The following is a 21,859-nucleotide window of genomic DNA, read 5'->3' as shown; positions in this document are numbered from 1 at the left end:
ATTAGGCCTATATACGCAATTATCTTAGAGTTAATAGAAATGCTATGATCCACCACCACTATTAGCAACACAGGAACTGAGTTGCACACATTCTTATAAATGAATTGAGAGTGGGCGCCATGCTGAGATAGTGACCTCATTACAGACGTATTTACAAGGAGCATTAAGCACAGCTTAGATTTCATTACACCGAACTTGTGTTAATGTAGAAAATAATTAGGCTAAATGTGGGATTTCTTTTTTTTATTTTGTTTTATCTTGGCTTCCCCTGATTTTTCTGTTTCCTCTTAAAACATTCTGATAACTTTAATTCAGTGTCCCCTGAAATGGTGTGTGACTTCCATTCATTGCATCAGCCACATTATTCCATCAGCGACATTACAGCCTCTTAAAACAGCACCCTAATTAGTCTAAAGGAGGAAGTGATCAACAATGAATTTGTCAATGATAAAATGGTTGCTCTAATCATAAAAACAGTTGGCTCTAGAGAGGATATAACCAAAAATCTAAACCTTGCTTGTCCAATCTCATTCATTTTGGTCAAGCTAGCTCAGTGTCAATGTTTGAATGAACGATATTATGTACATCTTAAAAGATAGTTTCAAAGAAGAATATAATCACATGTCAATATATCTTTCATGTACTACTGCATGAAGCCAGGGCTTGTAGAAGTTGTAGGTCTATACTTTGAGTTACAAGAAATGACCTTCAAGAATAATCTCGTCCAGCAGAGGGCTCTTTCGACCCACAAATGGAGCCAGTGGTGGACCATTACTGTCGGTGCATTACTTTCATGAAATTCCACCCACGTACACTTAACACCATATTATAACACGTGGTAACACCTAACATGTATTACATATAAAACCACCCTATAGCATGCTCGGAAATTTGAGATGAAAATGTGTTTGTGTAGGAGAGAGATAGCCAGAAAAAAGATACATATAAAGGATGATTTATCTTGTTGCTAGATTCTTAACCCATTTGGGGCATTTTGGTGTTTTAACTAAGCATTATGTTATACTTTAGCTATTGAAAAATAGCAGATCTACAAGCTCGTAGCGCGCCACTCTGACATAGAAACATAGCTTTTTCAGAAAACTGTCATGGATGTAGAATATATTTTTAGAATCTGATCTCAGGTCAAAAATTTTACATAAATGTACAGAAACACCCACGTAACCTTTTCAAACTTTAATCACAGCAGAACAGAAAATAAAAGTAGCTTAATGTCATCTCTGAAAGCCATGTAGTCTCCAACCCTCTGAAAACAGCATTAGGTCACTTAACAGTGGTGGAAAGTAAAAGTACATTTACTCTAACTCAATTACTCTGTACTTAAGTAACATACTTCCACTTTACTGGCGTATTTACAACATTTTGAAAACTTGAAACGGGACATATTCTGCACAATGAGCCCTTTTACCGGTACGTTTGGAACTTTACAGTAAGTACATTTTGATGCCAATACTTTTATACTTTTACTTTTGTAAAAGTGTACTTTTACTCAAGTACACTTTTCCTTGTAACAGAGTATTTTCTACATTGCACTATTGATACTTTTATCCACTTAAACCCCAGCATCCGTATTGTGGGGGAAAGCTATTGCTTAAAATAGCAGATCTACAAGCTCAAACGCTTGTAGATCTGCTATTTTCAGCAAAAGCTCAACCATATGGGGTTGATTGAAGTGGTTAACCCTTTAGTATACAGGACATCCATGTTATTTTTTATCCTCCCACGTTTAGGTACCATGATTTTGGTTACTAAGTAAAAAAAGAATAAAACATTCAATAATTAACTTAAATTAATTTAAAGTGGAGCCAAAACATTGTTTGGCTTTTTGTCCGTATAAGGAGTTCTTCGAACCATAAGGTTTACCCAATATGTTATACACATTTATTTAATTATAGCTATGACTTGATTGAGGACACGTTATCTCAACATCAACATCCAGAGAGATTAATAATAATAATAATAATAATAATAAATAACTCAAAATCCAGTCTTAAGACACCCCAAAATAAATGCATACAATGACACAGTGCTGGTCAGCGAGTCAAACAAGGCTGTATGAGCAGTATTGTACAAAAAAAAGAAGAGAAAAAAAAGAGAAAAGAAAAACGTTTCAAGTACATTAATGCAAACATAAGTTTTCCACCAAAAAGAAAAGGTGTGTGGTTTAAAAGTGTAGTATTCCGATATCCTTTCTGTGGCTGACAAATCAAACATATACAGATAAATAAAACCAGAGGAGGAATCATCATCATACACAACACAATGTAAACAGGAAACCGTGGCTGCATGCCGAGGGTGGATACCTCATTATGTCCAAAACTGGAACTTTTCAGGATTCCAATTTAAATATAGCCAAAGCCAAAGTACCAAAACCTTGAAAAGTTAAATATGGAAATAAGAGATTGTTGCCCCGACGACAGCAACTAATTAAAAACAACAAATACAAAATCATTCACATGATGACAAAAAAATAAAATGAAAGTGTGACTGAAGTATAAACAGTATAAACCAGAAGCTTATTGCATAACATGCTTTTGTGAAAACACCATCAGGTCCCATTAGAAGCTCCATGAGACAAAAAAAAAAGACACACTATTATCGCATAATCATCACATTCCAAAGCCTAATTTATACTGTACTGTACTGTACGTTCCATAATATGACAGTGTCGCTTGTCTAACCCATTCTGACCGGGCACCCATTCTGGTGTTAGCATCATGTTATGCTTTAGCCATTTAAAAATAGCAGATCTACAAGCTCATATCGCGCCACCGAGTGGCGCGATATGAGCTTGTAGGTCTGCTATTTTTGAAAAATCGAAGAGCGACTGACATTTCTAGAATCTGATCTCAGGTCAGAATGGGTTAATCAGACCAGTGTGTGTCCATGTGGAAACCTCGTATGAATCTGATCTCAGGTCAGAATGGGCACCAACACAGTGGCGGCTCTGAAACGTCTTCATGTGAAGGACCTCCCAAACTGACATGTCATTTGTTTGGCTGAAAAGGTTCTGTTCCACGGACGGACCCAGCATAAAAGAAGATTTGTGCGGTTCAAAAACTAGATCTACAAGCTCACAACGGCTAACATAATGGCACATGGTGAACTTGTGGCCTATATAATGTAATACATGGCTTATTTCTTGATGCTATATTAAAAGGATCCCTGGCTAATGAGACACATATGTCTTAACCCATTCTGACCTGAGATCAGATTCATACGAGGTTTCCACTGGACACACACTCATGGTCTGATTAAACCCATTCTGACCTGAGATCAGATTTAAAAAAAATGTCAGTCGTTCTTCGATTTTTCAAAAAATAGCAGACCTACAAGCTCGTATCGCGCCACTCGGTGGCGCGATATGAGCTTGTAGATCTGCTATTTTTCAATAGCTAAAGCATAACATGATGCTGACACCAAAATGGGTGCCCGGTCAGAATGGGTTAAAATATTATACTTCCCCTCTATTACTAAAAAGATAAAATAAAAACACCTTAAATATTTTATTTCTTTCATAAATAGAGAATCTTTCACTCAATAGGGACTGCTCCTGACGCTAGTTGATGATGTGTTTATGTCATAATATGTTCATCTTGGCTGTGGTCCAGCCCTATGGAATTATGGTATGCACGTGCTAATAAAAAAACATTTTAAATATTGCTTTGATGCTCATATTAACTTTAGGAAGTATTACGTTGTTTTTATTAGCATATGCATTCCATAATTCCATAGGGCTAAACCACACATGGTCATATGGCATCATTCATCAACGTGCGACAGGAGCAGTCCCTATTATCTTTTTAGTACATACTGTAGACGGCAAGTATAATGTTTTTGTTTTGTTTTATCCCACGATTTTGTAACCCATTTTTCACCCCTGTGCCAATTATCTAATGTGATCTACACACCCTCCGCCAACCTAGTCCTAGACATGGGGAGAGCAACGGACTTGAACTCATGCTTCCTTCATGCATGAGTGTCCAAGTTGCTCCTTTACACCCGACAGGGGAAGTATAATGTCTTAAGACATATTTGTCTTATTAGCCAGGGATCCTTTTAACACATTTTGCTGGAACTTGAGAACCGCTGGCTGGAACCGCCTCTCCTGGTTGAGAGCCGCTGGCCTAAACGTCGTAATGTCAGCGAGCGACGTCGTCGTGCAACGGGAGTATAAATTAGAAGGCTTTAGAGCGCACCAAAGATAAAGGGATTCGATGTAAATGTGAGGTCACATGATCACATCACCTTCATAAAGCACACACACCTTACGAAGTACATTCTGTTGGAAGAACTTTGGCCTTGATGTACCGTACCTTTCCTTTTAGCATGATGTAATATTATAGCATCATGGCTGGTGGGGAGCACAAGGTACCGTACCTTTCGTTTTAGCATGATATAATATTATAGCATCATGGCTGGTGGGGAGCACAAGGTACCGTACCTTTCCTTTTAGCATGATATAATATTATAGCATCATGGCTGGTGGGGAGCACAAGGTACCGTACCTTTCCTTTTAGCATGATATAATATTACAGCATCGTGGCTGGTGGGGAGCACAAGGTACCGTACCTTTCGTTTTAGCATGATATAATATTACAGCATCGTGGCTGGTGGGGAGCACAAGGTACCGTACCTTTCGTTTTAGCATGATATAATAGTATAGCATTGTGGCTGGTGGTGAGCACAAGTAGACTGACTGAACGACTTGAGGTGCATGTTGTGTTTCATATAAAAAAGTGACCTCATGAGGGCCTTGTTCACACCGACCGCAGGCAAATCCGTTTGGTTGGTCAGATCTGATCTTTAGGACTGAAGGCTCATACATAGTCTGGATTTTCGGTGGTTAGGTGACCACTGAACTACAACATGACGTCACTGAGCCACGGTGAAGAGCAAACCACCGCCACCGCTCCAGCCCTTCTCTCTGTTTTTACTCACCAACGCTCAACGTTATTTCAGCTCCGGTGGTCACCTCACCACCGGAACGGTGGTCACCTCACCACCGAAAATCAAGGCTATGAATAGGTCTTGATTGTCCACACACCGTTATTTGCAAGGGATCAGATCAGATTTGGGCATTCAGACAGTGCCAAAAATAAGAGATCGGCTCTTTTCGGCATGCGACACACCGTCGCGCAATAAAAGCATGAATCGGGCTTCAGTGTCCAGGATGAGACACAAATTTTGAAATCAGATTCAAATCAGATTTTATATCACCTAGGAATGTGGTTCGAATCTGATCCACAAAAATCTGTTTCCATGTGGTTTTAGCGTGGTGATCAGAATCTGATTCCAATCTGAATATAGAACCCCAAATCAGATTTGGACTGCCAGTTTGAACATAGCCTCGAGTGTGACTGAACAGTCTTACACACACACACACACACACACACACACACACACACACACACACACACACACACACACACACACACACACAGTAGCACAATGGTTTTCAACCTTTTTCATATCAAGGTCCATTATTAATTTGGCATTTGAGCCACGGACCACCATTTGATGAGATTTTGCCTCTCAGACCCAAATAATTCCATGCTGAATTGATGTTGGTACCAACATCAATTGTTCTACATTCTCTAATTGTAGACTTCTTGTGAATTAAGGCAGGTGCTTAACAATAATTTAACTCAAAATGTAACAAAATGGACCCCGTAAGGGATAAGGGTCCATTCAAGAATTAAAGAGTGACCATTTTGGGTACCACCTCTCCATCATTTAGCTGGAGACCACCTGGAAGTCCCTCAAAGACCACTCACTGGTGGTCCCCGGACCACTGGTTGAGAACCACTGCTTGTAGCGTATACAATATATGGTAAATTGGTTTACCACCGTTTTTAAAAACGGATTATCATGCACACGCAAATCAGCAGCAACATGTTTTAGTAATCGTAAAAAAAGAAGACAAAAAATAAATGAAAAAAAATCTATCTAATAACAGTGTTAGAGGATATTTCATCATGCTACAATAAGTACTATTGTGTTAATACATTCTATAAGAAGCCAGTTCAAATAAATATATAGTTTTTCCAGAAACACCTGCTATACTTTGGTTTGCACGAAGCGCTGAAATAAATTCTCAGACTTAAATACACACTAAAGACTATTATGCTCACACCTCAGGTATACACGTTTGCGTGTGCACGTTTTTCATGCGCGCACACGCACGCACGCACACACACACACACACACACACACACACAGTCACACACACACACACACACACACACACACGCACACGCACACACACACAGTCACACACACACACGCACGCACACACACACACACACAGTCACACACACACGCACGCACGCACACGTAGAAAAACACACTTCAGGTGGATTTGCTGCCAAAAACCTTGCATATCTGAACAAGACCAGACATGTGCAAAGCCATGCCCATGGAAGAGAGGGAAAAAAAACAATTAAAGATTGTTTTTGTTCAGGCAGGATTGAAGTCATTTCTGACATGGACATGAAAGAGTAAGAATCAAACATGGAATGCTTTAGGTCACAGTGGGGGATACAGTGTGAAAAATGAGAAGTCATTTAAAACAAAACAAAATAAAGGGATTCTTCCTTTTATAAGCTATTGCATTTCGTCGCCGTCAGGTGGAAACCTTGTAATATCCAAAAGCGTCACTTTTCAGGAAATGGGGGGGAAAAAAAGAACCTGCGTTCCAATTAAATGGATCCAATCGTTATTTAGACACACACACTCTTGTCAATACTTCTCATTGGTTGTCAATAGTTTTAAAACACACAGACATACCATTTTCACTTTCAAAATAGCTCCAAAATATAGCTTGTCACTTTGTTTCGCCTGTTTCAACATAGTCCCCGTACGATAAATTATGTAGGGTATTCATTTTACGATGAAAAAACCCCCACAAAAACATAAAAGAAAATATGGAGATACATGCTGCGTTCACACTGACAGCTACAAAGATACAGGCTACCATTAATTCTCAATGGAAACCAGCGACATGAAGATACAAAGCTGGTTTCAACTTCTGATGCAAAGCTACAAATGTAAAGATGTCTTTGTATGTTTTGTGTGTGCAGTTGTGAACGACAGCATCAAGGTTTCTGCCCGACAGCGCTGACTCAGTACCAGGGGTCATCATCAATATGTCCGTCACATGGAAAAGACTTGGTCTTGTCCGTGGCAATTGTTTTATTACTGTTTTACACACCATTATAATTATTGTTCTTATTTTGATCGCAAGACCCGATTGCTAAATGTCAAGTCTCCAGGGTTTCTTCAGAATATGTATGACTATAGTGGTGCTCATATGAGCTACAGACCTGTTCTGGTCATTCAGGTCTAGCTCTTCTGGTAATATTATTATTCTGGGGGGAAAAAAATCATTTTGACAAACATGGCCACCACAATCCAACGATTTCCTCTGTATTAAAACAAATCCCTTTTAGCCACCAAAGAAAACAAACAACCACTGCATCCAGCTGCTGCTGCAGCAAAAATTAACACATTTGTGACTCTGTCCTCCACAAGAAGTCATTACGTGAGGACGCTGCCAGACCAGATATGTCACACTGTGGTACACACACACACACACACACACACACACACACACACACACACACACACACACACACACACACACACGTACGTATGGAGGGTCTCTATCCCATCCTGCGGCCTTGTAAGGACGGAGTGGGACGACAGTCGCTGGGGTCACAGCGCCCGGCGATCCCTTGGGGTCCCGTGGAGCCGGTCGGGCCTTGGATATTGATTCCGGGTGATCCTTTTGAAAGATGAAAGTGAAATGTTTGCTATTATTAATATACTCGCAGCAGTGCATTTCCAGGTTTGTCCAGAGAGAATTCAAAGAAGCGTTTCACAGATGAGACTTCATGTCTGAGATTTCATTACGTTAACTGTTTGATTTTGTGTTTTGTATTTCGGCTACATTGAAAATGTGGGCCTTGGCCTGCCGCTCAATTGTACTCCAAGCTCAAATAAAGGTTATGATGATGATGATACCGAGTCGTTTCATCAACACTACGGCAGGTCAGTGGGGACACACCAGCGATGTGGAGTCAGTCGGGACACACCAGCGATGTGGAGTCAGTCGGGACACACCAGCGCTGTGGAGTCAGTCGGGACACACCAGCGCTGTGGAGTCAGTGGGGACACACCAGCGCTGTGGAGTCAGTGGGGACACACCAGTGCTGTGGAGTCAGTCGAGACACACCAGCGCTGTGGAGTCAGTCGAGACACACCAGCGCTGTGGAGTCAGTCGGGACACACCAGCGCTGTGGAGTCAGTCGGGACACACCAGCGCTGTGGAGTCAGTCGGGACACACCAGCGCTGTGGAGTCAGTCGGGACACACCAGCGCTGTGGAGTCAATCGGGACACACCAGCGCTGTGGAGTCAGTCGGGACACCAGCGCTGTGGAGTCAGTCGGGACACACCAGCGCTGTGGAGTCAGTCAGGACACACCAGCGCTGTGGAGTCAGTCGGGACACACCAGCGCTGTGGAGTCAGTCGGGACACACCAGCGCTGTGGAGTCAGTCGGGACACAGCAGCGCTGTGGAGTCAGTCGGGACACAGCAGCGCTGTGGAGTCAGTCGGGACACAGCAGCGCTGTGGAGTCAGTCGGGACACCACCGCCGTGGAGTGCATGCAGTGATAATGAACAACATACTGTATCTCTGCAAAAAGATGCAGTTTGGAGCGGATTTAATTAATAGGCGATCTAGCGATTCTCCCGTGCGCTCCCCCGTTCTAGGCTGCGAGGGGACTCGGGAGTGTGGACAACACTGTCTTTATGGGATATAAACAACATCATCTTACCTGAAGCTCCTGGTGGTCCTGGATCTCCTGGCAGTCCGTACCCCAGCTGACCTCGCTCCCCCTTCTGACCTCTGTATCCTGAGGGGACAGACACACCGACACTCCCATTGGACAACACTCAGGCAGTACAATATCAAAAGTTGGGTTACTATACTTTGCTCCGACATACCATTGGTCCGATAGACTACCTACCCCAAACCCTCACCCTAACCATAGCAGCACACCTAAACCTAACCCCAAACCCTCACCCTAACCATAGCAGCACACCTAAACCTAACCCCCAACCCTATCCCGAGTCGGACTAATGCTCCTTCCAACCAATGATATGTCGGACCAAAGTATGCTCCCCCAAAAGTTGCACAATGTTTGCGTTTGTGTGGATGTTTGTTTGCGATAAGTAGGATTAGTGCCAAAGTGCAGATGCTGTTAGAATGCAATGCCGACAGACAAAGCAACAACTTCAGCGTCAGGTGGAAATAGATCATTTCCTCCGAGCAACAATCAACATGAAAACGGCCACAACATCCTACCTAGCATAAACTGCGTTTGTGCATTACAAGACATAGATAGACCACTTTGGTGGTTGTTGTAGAAAAACAGGCTGCTCTGAACTCCCGGGTTTCAGACTCAAGGGCAGGCTTGTGAATAATACAAAGCTCACTGACATCCTGTCAAAACAAGATCCTTTAACAATCCGTCCTGTGTGTTTTGTGTTTGGCAGTGAAAGAGGCATTGTGCATGTGGCCGCTCTGTCAACTCGGAGGGAAACAGCTTTGAAGATTCTTCTCAGACTGAGAAAAGAGCCTTTCGTAATCACAAGGTCAGACACAGGGGTCACCACGGAGACTGAGAGCGATCCGAGATTAGCTTAATGAAAGACTGATTCCTGCGGAAAGCAATATCTGTTTATATGCTACAAGGCCGCTGCCCGTCGGGAACATAGGCTACGCCTCTCCAGTAATGAATTACCCTTTGGACGAGTGCCATCTGTCTGCCTGTCAGTGGTGGGAAAAGTACCAACATGTTAGTAGTGGAGTAGAAGTAAAAGCACTGAAACTATATAATAATAAAGTAAAAAGTAAAAAAATGTACTTGAGTAGTAGTTACTTTAGTTTACACCACAGCTGTCTGTGTCATTTGTACAGTATGCCATATAAGTTGATATCTGTTGATCTGTCTCTTTTCTAGCCATAAATATGAATGAGATAATGTTTTAGATGTTTTGTATTCCAAAAGATGATTGTCGAAGGCCTCATACACATGCTGATCATGTCCAAAAAGACAGTAGGCTATTGAGCAGAAGCATAATATGCAGGAGTCCTCATCCCAGGCCATTACGTTTGTCACATACTGTACTGTATTGGCATAGTACACGAGCACATACTATCTAAAGGACTCTTCATCACTCCATGCAAGCTCATTCACAAAAATAAAAGCTGATAATTGTTCACGGTACAAAACAGCAGCATACCATCAGAATGTGTCGGGGGGGGGGGGGATATGAACGGATTCCCCCCATGAGGCATTTTCAAGTAACGGAGTCACAGGACCAGTTGGTCGGTCGCACGGAGTGTGTCGGAAACATTGACCGTTAGACCCAAAGGTGAAACGCTCCGATGCTTACAAGTCATTGGACATCTCAAGAGAAAAAAGGCTTATGGATGCTCCGAGAATGGGTTTCTCAAAGAGAGAGGGAGAGAGAGAGAGAGAGAGAGAGAGAGAGAGAGAGGCTATCCACGCATTGCCTCTATAATGAGACTTCTTCTTTCAACACTCACGGAGCCCGGGGAATGAATTCAGGAAGGTGGCGTTCCATGGAGGAAAGAGCACTGTACCTTAAGCATAAGACACACTGAACAGCAAGCACACAAGGCATGAAGATGCTTCCCTGCCACTCTGATTTGGTGCGCTCCATGATGGACGGAAAATGCCATAGTGTGATCTTCACTCATTGAAAATGAATTGTAGAAAACATCGGTAGGGCATTAACCCATTTTGGACTGAGGTCGATTAAAAAAAGGCTTCTAAATCCTAACATCTTTCTGAAAAACCTATGTTTCTATGTCAGTGGTGCTCAACCTTTTTCATGTCAAGGACCCCCAGAATTATCTCCATTGGGCCACGGACCCCCCCCATCTCAAAATATGTAGTTCCAGGGACCCCACCCCCAGAAGAAAATATTTTAGTTAAAAATGTTCGCTCTGAAATATATATTCAATGATTTGCGCCACATTTTAACGATTTTTCACAAATAGCAGACCTACAAGCTCGTATGAGCTTGTAGATCTGCTAGTTTTCAATAGCTAAAGTATAACATAATGCCTGAAACACCAACAGGGGTTCCCGTTCAGAATGGGTTAATGCATAACATATAGTACAAGGATGAAAAATAACCTTGCAACATGTGTGTGTGTGTGTGTGTGTGTGTGTGTGTGTGTGTGGGGGGGGGGGGGGTGATTGATTGCATTGCCATGAAGCACCTGTTGCACAATCTAAGTAGTAGCGTTCACACAACAATAGTCCGAAAAATCTCCCTTCACACAGAGCCTAACAAATCAAGCTTTACTTTGAAGTTTGAACAGCTGCTACAACAACAAGGGACAATAATTGTGGGATATTTACAACACTATACAGCACACTGCGCAGCATCTCTGAACAATATGCAGCTCACACTAGTCCAACATCATAATTACAGTCGCTGTATAATGTCACATGATCACATCATAATATACAACCAGCAAAAACACATTGATATTATTTCATGACAAATAACACAATAGCCTTGTATAGGGAACTAAAAAAAGTCATATTGTGTAACATTAATTTTCTTTTTTAGCGACACCCCTTTTAGCTCCGTTGTCATTTACAGCGTTTGTTTAGCCCATTCTGAACGGGCACCCATTTTGGTGTTGGCATCATGTTATGCTTTAGCTATTGAAAAATAGCAGATCTACAAGCTCATAGCGCGCCACCGAGTGGCGCGATACGAGCTTGTAGGTCTGCTATTTTTGAAAAATCGAAGACACTTTTAGAATCTGATCTCAGGTCAGAATGGGTTAATAATGAAACTGTCAGGATGTAATAGACATTTTTAGAATCTGATCTCAGGTCAGAATGGGTTAAATACGGAAGGAACGCTGCAACAGGAACGCTGAAACAGGAACGCTGCCGGGTCATGTGACGCCGGGGCATACTGTACGTAGTAAAACACGGAGTCAGAAATGGTATTCATTAGCGTAAAATAATACATTTCCAGTACCTACGTCATTTTTGTACCCCCGACACTCGCAAATAAGAAAATATGTTTCTGGTGTTCAGGCAGAGAAATTGTCAAAAACAAATTATGTGGAATGGTTATTGTGACAAATATTCTAGTGAAAGGTTATATCAAAAATAGCTTTTGTTTCATTGAAAATGTTACACAGTATGACTCTAAACAAAGCAAAACAATGATCCAATTTATTTAAACAAACAACTTTAACACAAAGACTAATAAGACTAATGAGTCAGTTCAAAGAAAATAGCGAATAAATAATTGGCACAAAACACGCAAGAGAAAACAAAGAAACAAAAATCATTTAACACTGATATTCTTCAGAACACAACCCAAGTGAAATCAGAGCCTGAAAATAAGACGGTGGGTGGGTGGAACACAGGGGTTATTTTTCTCCATAAACTATTCATTTTGGCACGTTGGAGAAGATGTCAAATTGGATATTCCAGAGGAGCATCATCTCCAGCCGAGGACGGCGAGAGATAATGAGGAAATATTACCCCCAAACTCTCTCCCCAGCTGGGAGGAGGCCTGAGTCAACAAAGCAAAAAAAAAAAAAAAAAGTAAAAGTTGTTGGATTTTTCTTATCAGGGGGAAATAACTTTCCTCTTTATTCCTCAATAAATATGTTTAGCAAAAGCTGCGTTAAGAATCATATAAAAAAATAGTCATTTGAAGCATAATACCAAAAAAAGCAACAAGCAAGACGAGTGTGTACTATAGTGTAGTGTACGACTGGCATTGACAGTCACAGAGCATTGACTGACACCAGTTTAAGACTGTAAAAATGGACCCTGTGATGTGAGTTCTCTCAGGGTTTTTCTGTGAGCTTATTTAGGTTGAAGTGCAGCATGTGGTGAAGTGAAGGTCACTCCTGTATACTTCTCAAGACAGACTGCATAATTTACAGTATGACAGCACTTGGGGTACGGTATAACAACGTGTGTGTGTGTGTGTGTGTGTGTGTGTGTGTGTGTGTGTGTGTGTGTGTGTGTGTGTGTGTGTGTGTGTGTGTGTGTGTGTGTGTGTGTGTGTGCGTGCGTGCGTGCGTGCGTGCGTGTGTGTGTGTGTGTCTGTCATATTTGAGTCATCTTAAGTAAGACTAATTGTAAAATGGTCATGTGAGGTAGATTCAAATGCACAAAGACGACGAGAAGCCATGGCGCTGGCATGCTGTTCAGCGACAGCACACGCTACATTCCTGCATGTCTCTCCAAAACGTTGCAAAAAGGCACAATGTAATTCATTCTAAAACAGGAAAAAAAATTAGAAAAGGAGGGCTAGGGTAAGACTTGTTAAACGTTATTAGTATAGAAGGTGCTCTTTGGCTCAAAAAAGGGGAAAAGCATCCAAACAAAAACAGAAATGAATCCATAATTGAAGAAGGTAACAACATTTTGCCAACACGTGTCTACCCCGATGAAGGAAACCACTGGGCGGAAACGTGTTGGCATTTTTATGCCTGTTCAATTACAGTATGAACTAGCTTGACAATAAAGATTTTTCTTTTAAGCCTAAGAAGAGTGCCTTGGATTCATTTTTTTTTTTTTTGTATTTCTAAACAGCTTTGAAATGTCTTATGAAGCCTGACCAGCAAACTGTCATTGATGTTGGGGCGGTGTGGGCAGTCAAGTCCTCTCAGTTTGATAAAGAACCTCCACCGTCCTTTCCTGCCTGTGCTCCTTTCTGTTTTCAGAGGTTTTCCCTTTTCGTGGAGCGAAGTATCAATACTGGGACCTCTTTTCTTTTCTGTCCACAACGATATCGCTTTCTTATTCTCTGGGCCAATTCTTCGTCTGTCTTCATATTTCCCAGAGAGCCGCTGTGTCTGCACCACAGCGCTGGCCTTTCCTCTCCTTCCCGCCCCTCAGTCTGCTTTGATCTATGGCTCTATAGCAAGAGAGAAAGACCCCATGAATCCCTACAAACACACTGTCAGTCCACATTTGTGCCCTCCCCGTCTTCATCATCACAGGCAATCTCTGCTGTGCTGTTGTGACTCTGGTTTAGACACACACTGTGGGAATCTGGGAGCGTGGTTACCAGCTTTCCTCACCTCACAGTTAATCCTGTTTTTCTGTTTCTCTACAGCATAGGAATGGGACCATTATGGCTTTTTGATGGTACGGTTATAGAGAGAGAAGCTAGAGAAAGTGCTCCTCGGAGCACAGGTCTCCGCCAGGCCAGGTGGGTTATTGTGGGCCAGCGATGTTCGCAATAATTCCGTTATTATAGAGCTGAGTGGAAACGCTATGTTCATGATTTGAGGCATTTTGTTCAAAGCGAGCCACTTTTGCAAAATTCAGATGCAAAACTTGGACAATCAGGACAAAATATGTAGGTGTAATATATAATGAATATAGCCTAATAATTAATAAAAGTGTGTTTCGCAAAGATCAACCTGCTGGTGGCGCTATGATAGGCCACAGGAGAAAGGGGTGGTTTCACGGCAAAGTTTCACGGCAATCGGACACTGCTTTCATGATTTGAGGCATTTTGTTCAAAACTTTAGATGCCAATCTTAGCCAATCAGGATGGTATATGAAAACAGATCCGTCTTGACCTCTTGATCACATGAATATGGAGATAATGTGTACCGAAAAAAAGAATGTGTTCAGCAAAATAATTGGCGGCCATGTGGCGCATGTGAAACAATGTGAAAACGCTGCCTAGTGGGAATGTACTTGCAGAGTTTCAACCGGGAACAGGATTTGAGGCATTTTGTTCAAAGCGGACCTGCACTCCTTCAAACTTGGAAGTCAATCAGGATGGAACATTTAAAATGGCACAGATCCATCTTGAACACATGACTATAGATATACTGAGTACTGATTTGCGCGATGCCTGCACAGAATTGCAAGAGTAATATAAAAAAAGTGTTTCGGCCGGACACACACACACGCGCGCACACACACACACACACACACACACACACACACACACACACACACACACACACACACACACACACACACACACACACACACACACACACACACACACACACACACACACACACACACACACACACACACACACACACACACACAAAACATAGTCTTGGCCACTCCTACGGCCTGGCGGAGACAGTAATGATTATTATGCGTAAAGTTCTTCCACAACACTAGGGATGTATAAAATCACATGAGCATTTCTAAATTAGAGTTTTTATTTTCCCCACAAAATGTTGGCTGCCAACAGTTGCTGCCTTTCAAAACACAAATAATACAGTAGTAAAATAATGCAGTAGTCAAGTAATAATAAGTACAAAAATCATACATAAAAATAAACAACAATCAGTTTGGATGTAAATAAAAGCTACGTGTCTGCAAGGTTCTTCAACTTTGAGGATAATCGATAATGTCAGTAAATTCAGGTAAAATGCAGACGTTGCTTATCCCGTGCCAATGCGCCACACGGAACACAGATGTCGGGGATAAATTAGAGGTCCCCACATAGGCTACAGGCTACAGTAATACTTACTGTAGCCACATAGGCTACAGTAATACTTACTGTAGCCACATAGGCTACAGTAATACTTACTGTAGCCTATGTGGCTACAGTAATACTTACTGTAGCCACATAGGCTACAGTAATACCCACATAGGCTACAGTAATACTTCTCCCTTGCGAATAGGGCTTTACACATAATATATATATAACACATAATACTCCTCCCTTGCCCTTAGGGCTTTCAGCATTTCAAATGTGTCCTTTTATCTCTGCTTAAAAATGTTATTCACAACTATTGTGTAAAATGTTTATTTGTTTTTTCTTCTCCATGATTATATTGAGCCTCTACGGCTAATTAATTGTGAAGTTTTTTTTTAATAGTAAAAAAAATAGTCACATCCCTACTCTGTTTAACCATCTTTGTCTGTTTGAAAATGCCAGTCGCGTGGCTACACGTTGTGAGCTTGTAAATGGCTATTTTCAAGACTAAAAATTAAAATAAAAACGTAATGTGTACAAATTTGGAATGATTTTGAAAACCTTTAACCCATTTAGACCATGAGGCCGATTAAAAAAACTGAAAACAAACAAAACTTCTAAAACCTAACCTAAGTTTTCTGAAAACCTTCAGATTCATATTTGAAAAAATTAAATAATAATAAATAAATAAAATACACAGAGGTAGCCTGATTGAAAGGTATAACAACATCTACAGTAGGTTACAACAGGTCTAAATGGGTTAACAACGCCAAAGTTCTCTAATGGGGGGGGGGGGTCCCTGGCAGACAATTCAAAATATTGGGGGTCCACGCACAAATACATATATACCCCAATACATATAAATATAAATATATATATATATATATATATATTTATATATATAAATATATAAAATTTAGCGATCGCTCTCCCGTTGTCTATTTTGCTCGGTCGCTGTCTGTCAGTCACTTAGAGTATATATATTTATAGAGAAGGCACCCAGAGGAAATCTTGAGGCGAAATGGACATAGTGGCCGAATGAAGGTATTGCAGCCTGGCCCCAAACACATGAACGCGCTGTCCGTTGACTATCATTGTACACGTTCACGACGGACGACGCTCGTACGCGTTCAACGGCAGCGCGTTCATGTGTTTGGGGCCACTCACCATTGCAATCCATCCCAGAATGCACTCTGTTTCTACCCGGCTTTTGAGCAACTCAATGCAAGTGGATGGGAGGAGAACTCGGGTGTCTTCTCTATATATACTCTATGGTCAGTCAGTCAGTCCGTCAGTTCGAGTACTTCCTTAGAATGCATGTTGCGACGGCTTCCGGGTCACCAGTGAAATGCATGTTGGGACGGCTTCCGGGTCACCGGTGAAATGCATTTTGGGACGGCTTCCGGGTCACCAGTGAAATGCATGTTGGGACGGCTTCCGGGTCACCGGTGAAATGCATGTTGCGACGGACACGGATTAATACTGGGACACACTTTCCCGCGTAACATGAGTTGTTTCGCCCGCTGTCAATTTTGCTCGCAATAGACAGCGGGCGAGCGATCGCTAAATTATTAGATAGATTACCCACACTGAACATCATTTGCTGTTCATATACGGGTAAGGACTATATATATATATATATATATATATATATATATCAAAAAGAGAAAAACGTACTTACTGCATCAACTTACTAATGTACTAATACATTTAATTAGTGCTAATAAATGAGTTGATGCAGTAAGTTGTCCGTCTCTGTTCCCTGGAGTGTGCAGTCCCTTCCTTGGAAGGTTTTTCTCTTTTTGATGTCTATGCCTGCTAACTAGACTTGCACCTCCTACGGGTCTTTTTGGATGTGCAGGAGTCCCTTTTTGTCTCATATATATATATATATATATATTAGGGCTGTCCCCGACTAAGGATTTGTATAGTCGACTGATAGATGAATAAATTTGCTGTTAGTCGACTAATAGTCGACTGAGCAAAAAAAAAAGAAAAAGAAAAAGAAAGATTTTTTTTTCTTCTTTTTTTTTGCCCCAAAAAATTGTGTATAAAAATACAATATTTACAAAGATATACAAAAATATTGTATTATTCCACTAGGTCTGTGGGGGACATAAACACATTTGAACATTCTGACTGTTCAAATCTTTTTTTTTAACAACTGAGAGGCTTGTCATTAGCCAGATTGAGCACAGCAGGTGAGATTGAGATTCTGGAGTCTATCATGCCAGCGCACTGTGCGATTCAAGTCACAGGCAGTGGCACATTGCCACACAGGCAGACACACTCCACATGCACATTGGAGATTTGAACAGTCAGAATGTTCAAATGTGTTTATGTCCCCCACAGACCTAGTGGAATAATACAATATTTTTGTATATTTTTGTAAATATTGTATTTTTATATACAATGTTTTGGGGAATTTTTTTATGAACATCGACTAAGAGGTGGTCAGTCGACTGAGACCCGTTCCGATCGATTAGTCGACTATTCGACTAATCGAGGTCAGCCCTAATATATATATATATATATATATATATATATATATATATATATATATATATATACTGTATATATTGGGTTCTTTTTTTGGGGGGGGGGGTCCTTTTGAGAAAAAAAGTTTGAGAATCACTCATTTACTGAACATTGCGAGGCTTTCCCCCTGAACGGCGTTAAGTGTAAAGTGTGTTAAGTGTGTTATTTTACTGTCTCAACATTCTAGCGGTTGTGGTTATGGCTGCGAGGTACAGTAGATTACTGTCTCAACATTCTAGCGGTTGTGGTTATGGCTGCGAGGTACAGTAGATTACTGTCTCAACATTCTAGCGGTTGTGGTTATGGCTGCGAGGTACAGTAGAGTGCGGTTCCCCAGAGCCTTAGCCGAGCGGCTCGTGGCTGCTCCTACAGTACCTTGGGGGCCAGGGGGTCCAGGGGGTCCCGGCGCTCCCGGAGGGCCCGGCAAACCGTCTTTGCCCGGCGGTCCCGGGGGCCCGTGTTGAACTTGTGACGCTAAAATGGCCGCCGGCGTCTTCTGCAGCTCGGACAGTTTTTCTGTTGAGGGGTAAAAAAAAGAAATCACGATTTGGAATATCCCCATGCAGGGAGGTAGAATGTGCATGATCAATGGGACTTTATATCCCCATGCAGGGAGGTAAAATGTACATGATCAATGGGACTTTATATCCCCATGCAGGGAGGTAAAATGTACATGATCAATGGGACTTTATATCCCCATGCAGGGAGGTAAAATGTACATGATCAATGGGACTTTATATCCCCATGCTCGGAGGTAAAATGTACATGATCAATGGGACTTTATATCCCCATGCAGGGAGGTAAAATGTACATGATCAATGGGACTTTATATCCCCATGCTCGGAGGTAAAATGTACATGATCAATGGGACTTTATATCCCCATGCTCGGAGGTAAAATGTACGTGATCAATGGGACTTTATATCCCCATGCTCGGAGGTAGAATGTGCATGATCAATGGGACTTTATATCCCCATGCTCGGAGGTAGAATGTGCATGATCAATGGGACTTTATATCCCCATGCTCGGAGGTAGAATGTGCATGATCAATGGGACTTTATATCCCCATGCTCGGAGGTAAAATGTACATGATCAATGGGACTTTATATCCCCATGCTCGGAGGTAGAATGTGCATGATCAATGGGACTTTATATCCCCATGCTCGGAGGTAAAATGTACATGATCAATGGGACTTTATATCCCCATGCTCGGAGGTAAAAATGTACATGATCAATGGGACTTTATATCCCCATGCAGGGAGGTAGAATGTGCATGATCAATGGGACTTTATATCCCCATGCAGGGAGGTAGAATGTACATGATCAATGGGACTTTATATCCCCATGCTCGGAGGTAGAATGTGCATGATCAATGGGACTTTATATCCCCATGCAGGGAGGTAGAATGTGCATGATCAATGGGACTTTATATCCCCATGCTCGGAGGTAGAATGTACATGATCAATGGGACTTTATATCCCCATGCTCGGAGGTAAAATGTACATGATCAATGGGACTTTATATCCCCATGCTCGGAGGTAGAATGTACATGATCAATGGGACTTTATATCCCCATGCTCGGAGGTAAAATGTACATGATCAATGGGACTTTATATCCCCATGCTCGGAGGTAAAATGTACATGATCAATGGGACTTTATATCCCCATGCTCGGAGGTAGAATGTACATGATCAATGGGACTTTATATCCCCATGCTCGGAGGTAAAATGTACATGATCAATGGGACTTTATATCCCCATGCTCGGAGGTAAAATGTACATGATCAATGGGACTTTATATCCCCATGCTCGGAGGTAAAATGTACATGATCAATGGGACTTTATATCCCCATGCTCGGAGGTAAAATGTACATGATCAATGGGACTTTATATCCCCATGCTCGGAGGTAAAATGTACATGATCAATGGGACTTTATATCCCCATGCTCGGAGGTAGAATGTGCATGATCAATGGGACTTTATATCCCCATGCAGGGAGGTAGAATGTACATGATCAATGGGACTTTATATCCCCATGCTCGGAGGTAGAATGTACATGATCAATGGGACTTTATATCCCCATGCAGGGAGGTAGAATGTACATGATCAATGGGACTTTATATCCCCATGCTCGGAGGTAGAATGTACATGATCAATGGGACTTTATATCCCCATGCTCGGAGGTAGAATGTGCATGATCAATGGGACTTTATATCCCCATGCAGGGAGGTAGAATGTGCATGATCAATGGGACTTTATATCCCCATGCTCGGAGGTAAAATGTACATGATCAATGGGACTTTATATCCCCATGCTCGGAGGTAGAATGTACATGATCAATGGGACTTTATATCCCCATGCTCGGAGGTAAAATGTACATGATCAATGGGACTTTATATCCCCATGCTCGGAGGTAAAATGTACATGATCAATGGGACTTTATATCCCCATGCTCGGAGGTAGAATGTACATGATCAATGGGACTTTATATCCCCATGCTCGGAGGTAAAATGTACATGATCAATGGGACTTTATATCCCCATGCTCGGAGGTAAAATGTACATGATCAATGGGACTTTATATCCCCATGCTCGGAGGTAAAATGTACATGATCAATGGGACTTTATATCCCCATGCTCGGAGGTAAAATGTACATGATCAATGGGACTTTATATCCCCATGCTCGGAGGTAGAATGTGCATGATCAATGGGACTTTATATCCCCATGCAGGGAGGTAGAATGTGCATGATCAATGGGACTTTATATCCCCATGCTCGGAGGTAAAATGTACATGATCAATGGGACTTTATATCCCCATGCAGGGAGGTAGAATGTACATGATCAATGGGACTTTATATCCCCATGCTCGGAGGTAAAATGTACATGATCAATGGGACTTTATATCCCCATGCTCGGAGGTAAAATGTACATGATCAATGGGACTTTATATCCCCATGCAGGGAGGTAGAATGTACATGATCAATGGGACTTTATATCCCCATGCTCGGAGGTAAAATGTACATGATCAATGGGACTTTATATCCCCATGCTCGGAGGTAAAATGTACATGATCAATGGGACTTTATATCCCCATGCTCGGTGGTAAAATGTACATGATCAATGGGACTTTATATCCCCATGCAGGGAGGTAGAATGTGCATGATCAATGGGACTTTATATCCCCATGCTCGGAGGTAAAATGTACATGATCAATGGGACTTTATATCCCCATGCTCGGAGGTAAAATGTACATGATCAATGGGACTTTATATCCCCATGCTCGGAGGTAAAATGTACATGATCAATGGGACTTTATATCCCCATGCTCGGTGGTAAAATGTACATGATCAATGGGACTTTATATCCCCATGCTCGGAGGTAAAATGTACATGATCAATGGGACTTTATATCCCCATGCTCGGAGGTAAAATGTGCATGATCAATGGGACTTTATATCCCCATGCTCGGAGGTAAAATGCACATGATCAATGGGACTTTATATCCCCATGCTCGGAGGTCAAATGCACATGATCAATGGGACTTTATATCCCCATGCTCGGAGGTCAAATGTACATGATCAATGGGACTTTATATCCCCATGCTCGGAGGTCAAATGTACATGATCAATGGGACTTTATATCCCCATGCTCGGAGGTCAAATGTACATGATCAATGGGACTTTATATCCCCATGCTCGGAGGTCAAATGTACATGATCAATGGGACTTTTTGGAAGTTGTTTTCCAGAACGAACGTTC

General features: G+C 41.8%; 1 protein-coding gene across 1 annotated transcript in view; it reads right to left on the bottom strand.

The window, feature by feature from the left end:
• Positions 1-347: 347 nt before the first annotated feature.
• LOC310865983 (uncharacterized protein) overlaps positions 348-21,859 on the bottom strand; it is an 83,439-nt gene continuing 61,927 nt past the window's right edge. The window contains exons 25-27 of the mRNA XM_083775227.1: positions 18,479-18,619; positions 8,860-8,937; positions 348-7,804 (exon numbers count right to left, since the gene is read on the bottom strand). Of these exons, the coding sequence (XP_083631353.1) occupies positions 7,683-7,804; positions 8,860-8,937; positions 18,479-18,619 (341 nt within the window). The 3' untranslated portion in view covers positions 348-7,682. The remainder of the gene's footprint in view (positions 7,805-8,859; positions 8,938-18,478; positions 18,620-21,859) is intronic.

This window comes from Protomyctophum parallelum, assembly GCF_964188405.1.
Source record: "Protomyctophum parallelum genome assembly, chromosome: 10".
In the NCBI taxonomy this organism is placed as follows: Eukaryota; Metazoa; Chordata; class Actinopteri; order Myctophiformes; family Myctophidae; genus Protomyctophum; species Protomyctophum parallelum.
This window is presented reverse-complemented; position numbering and strand designations above follow the sequence as displayed.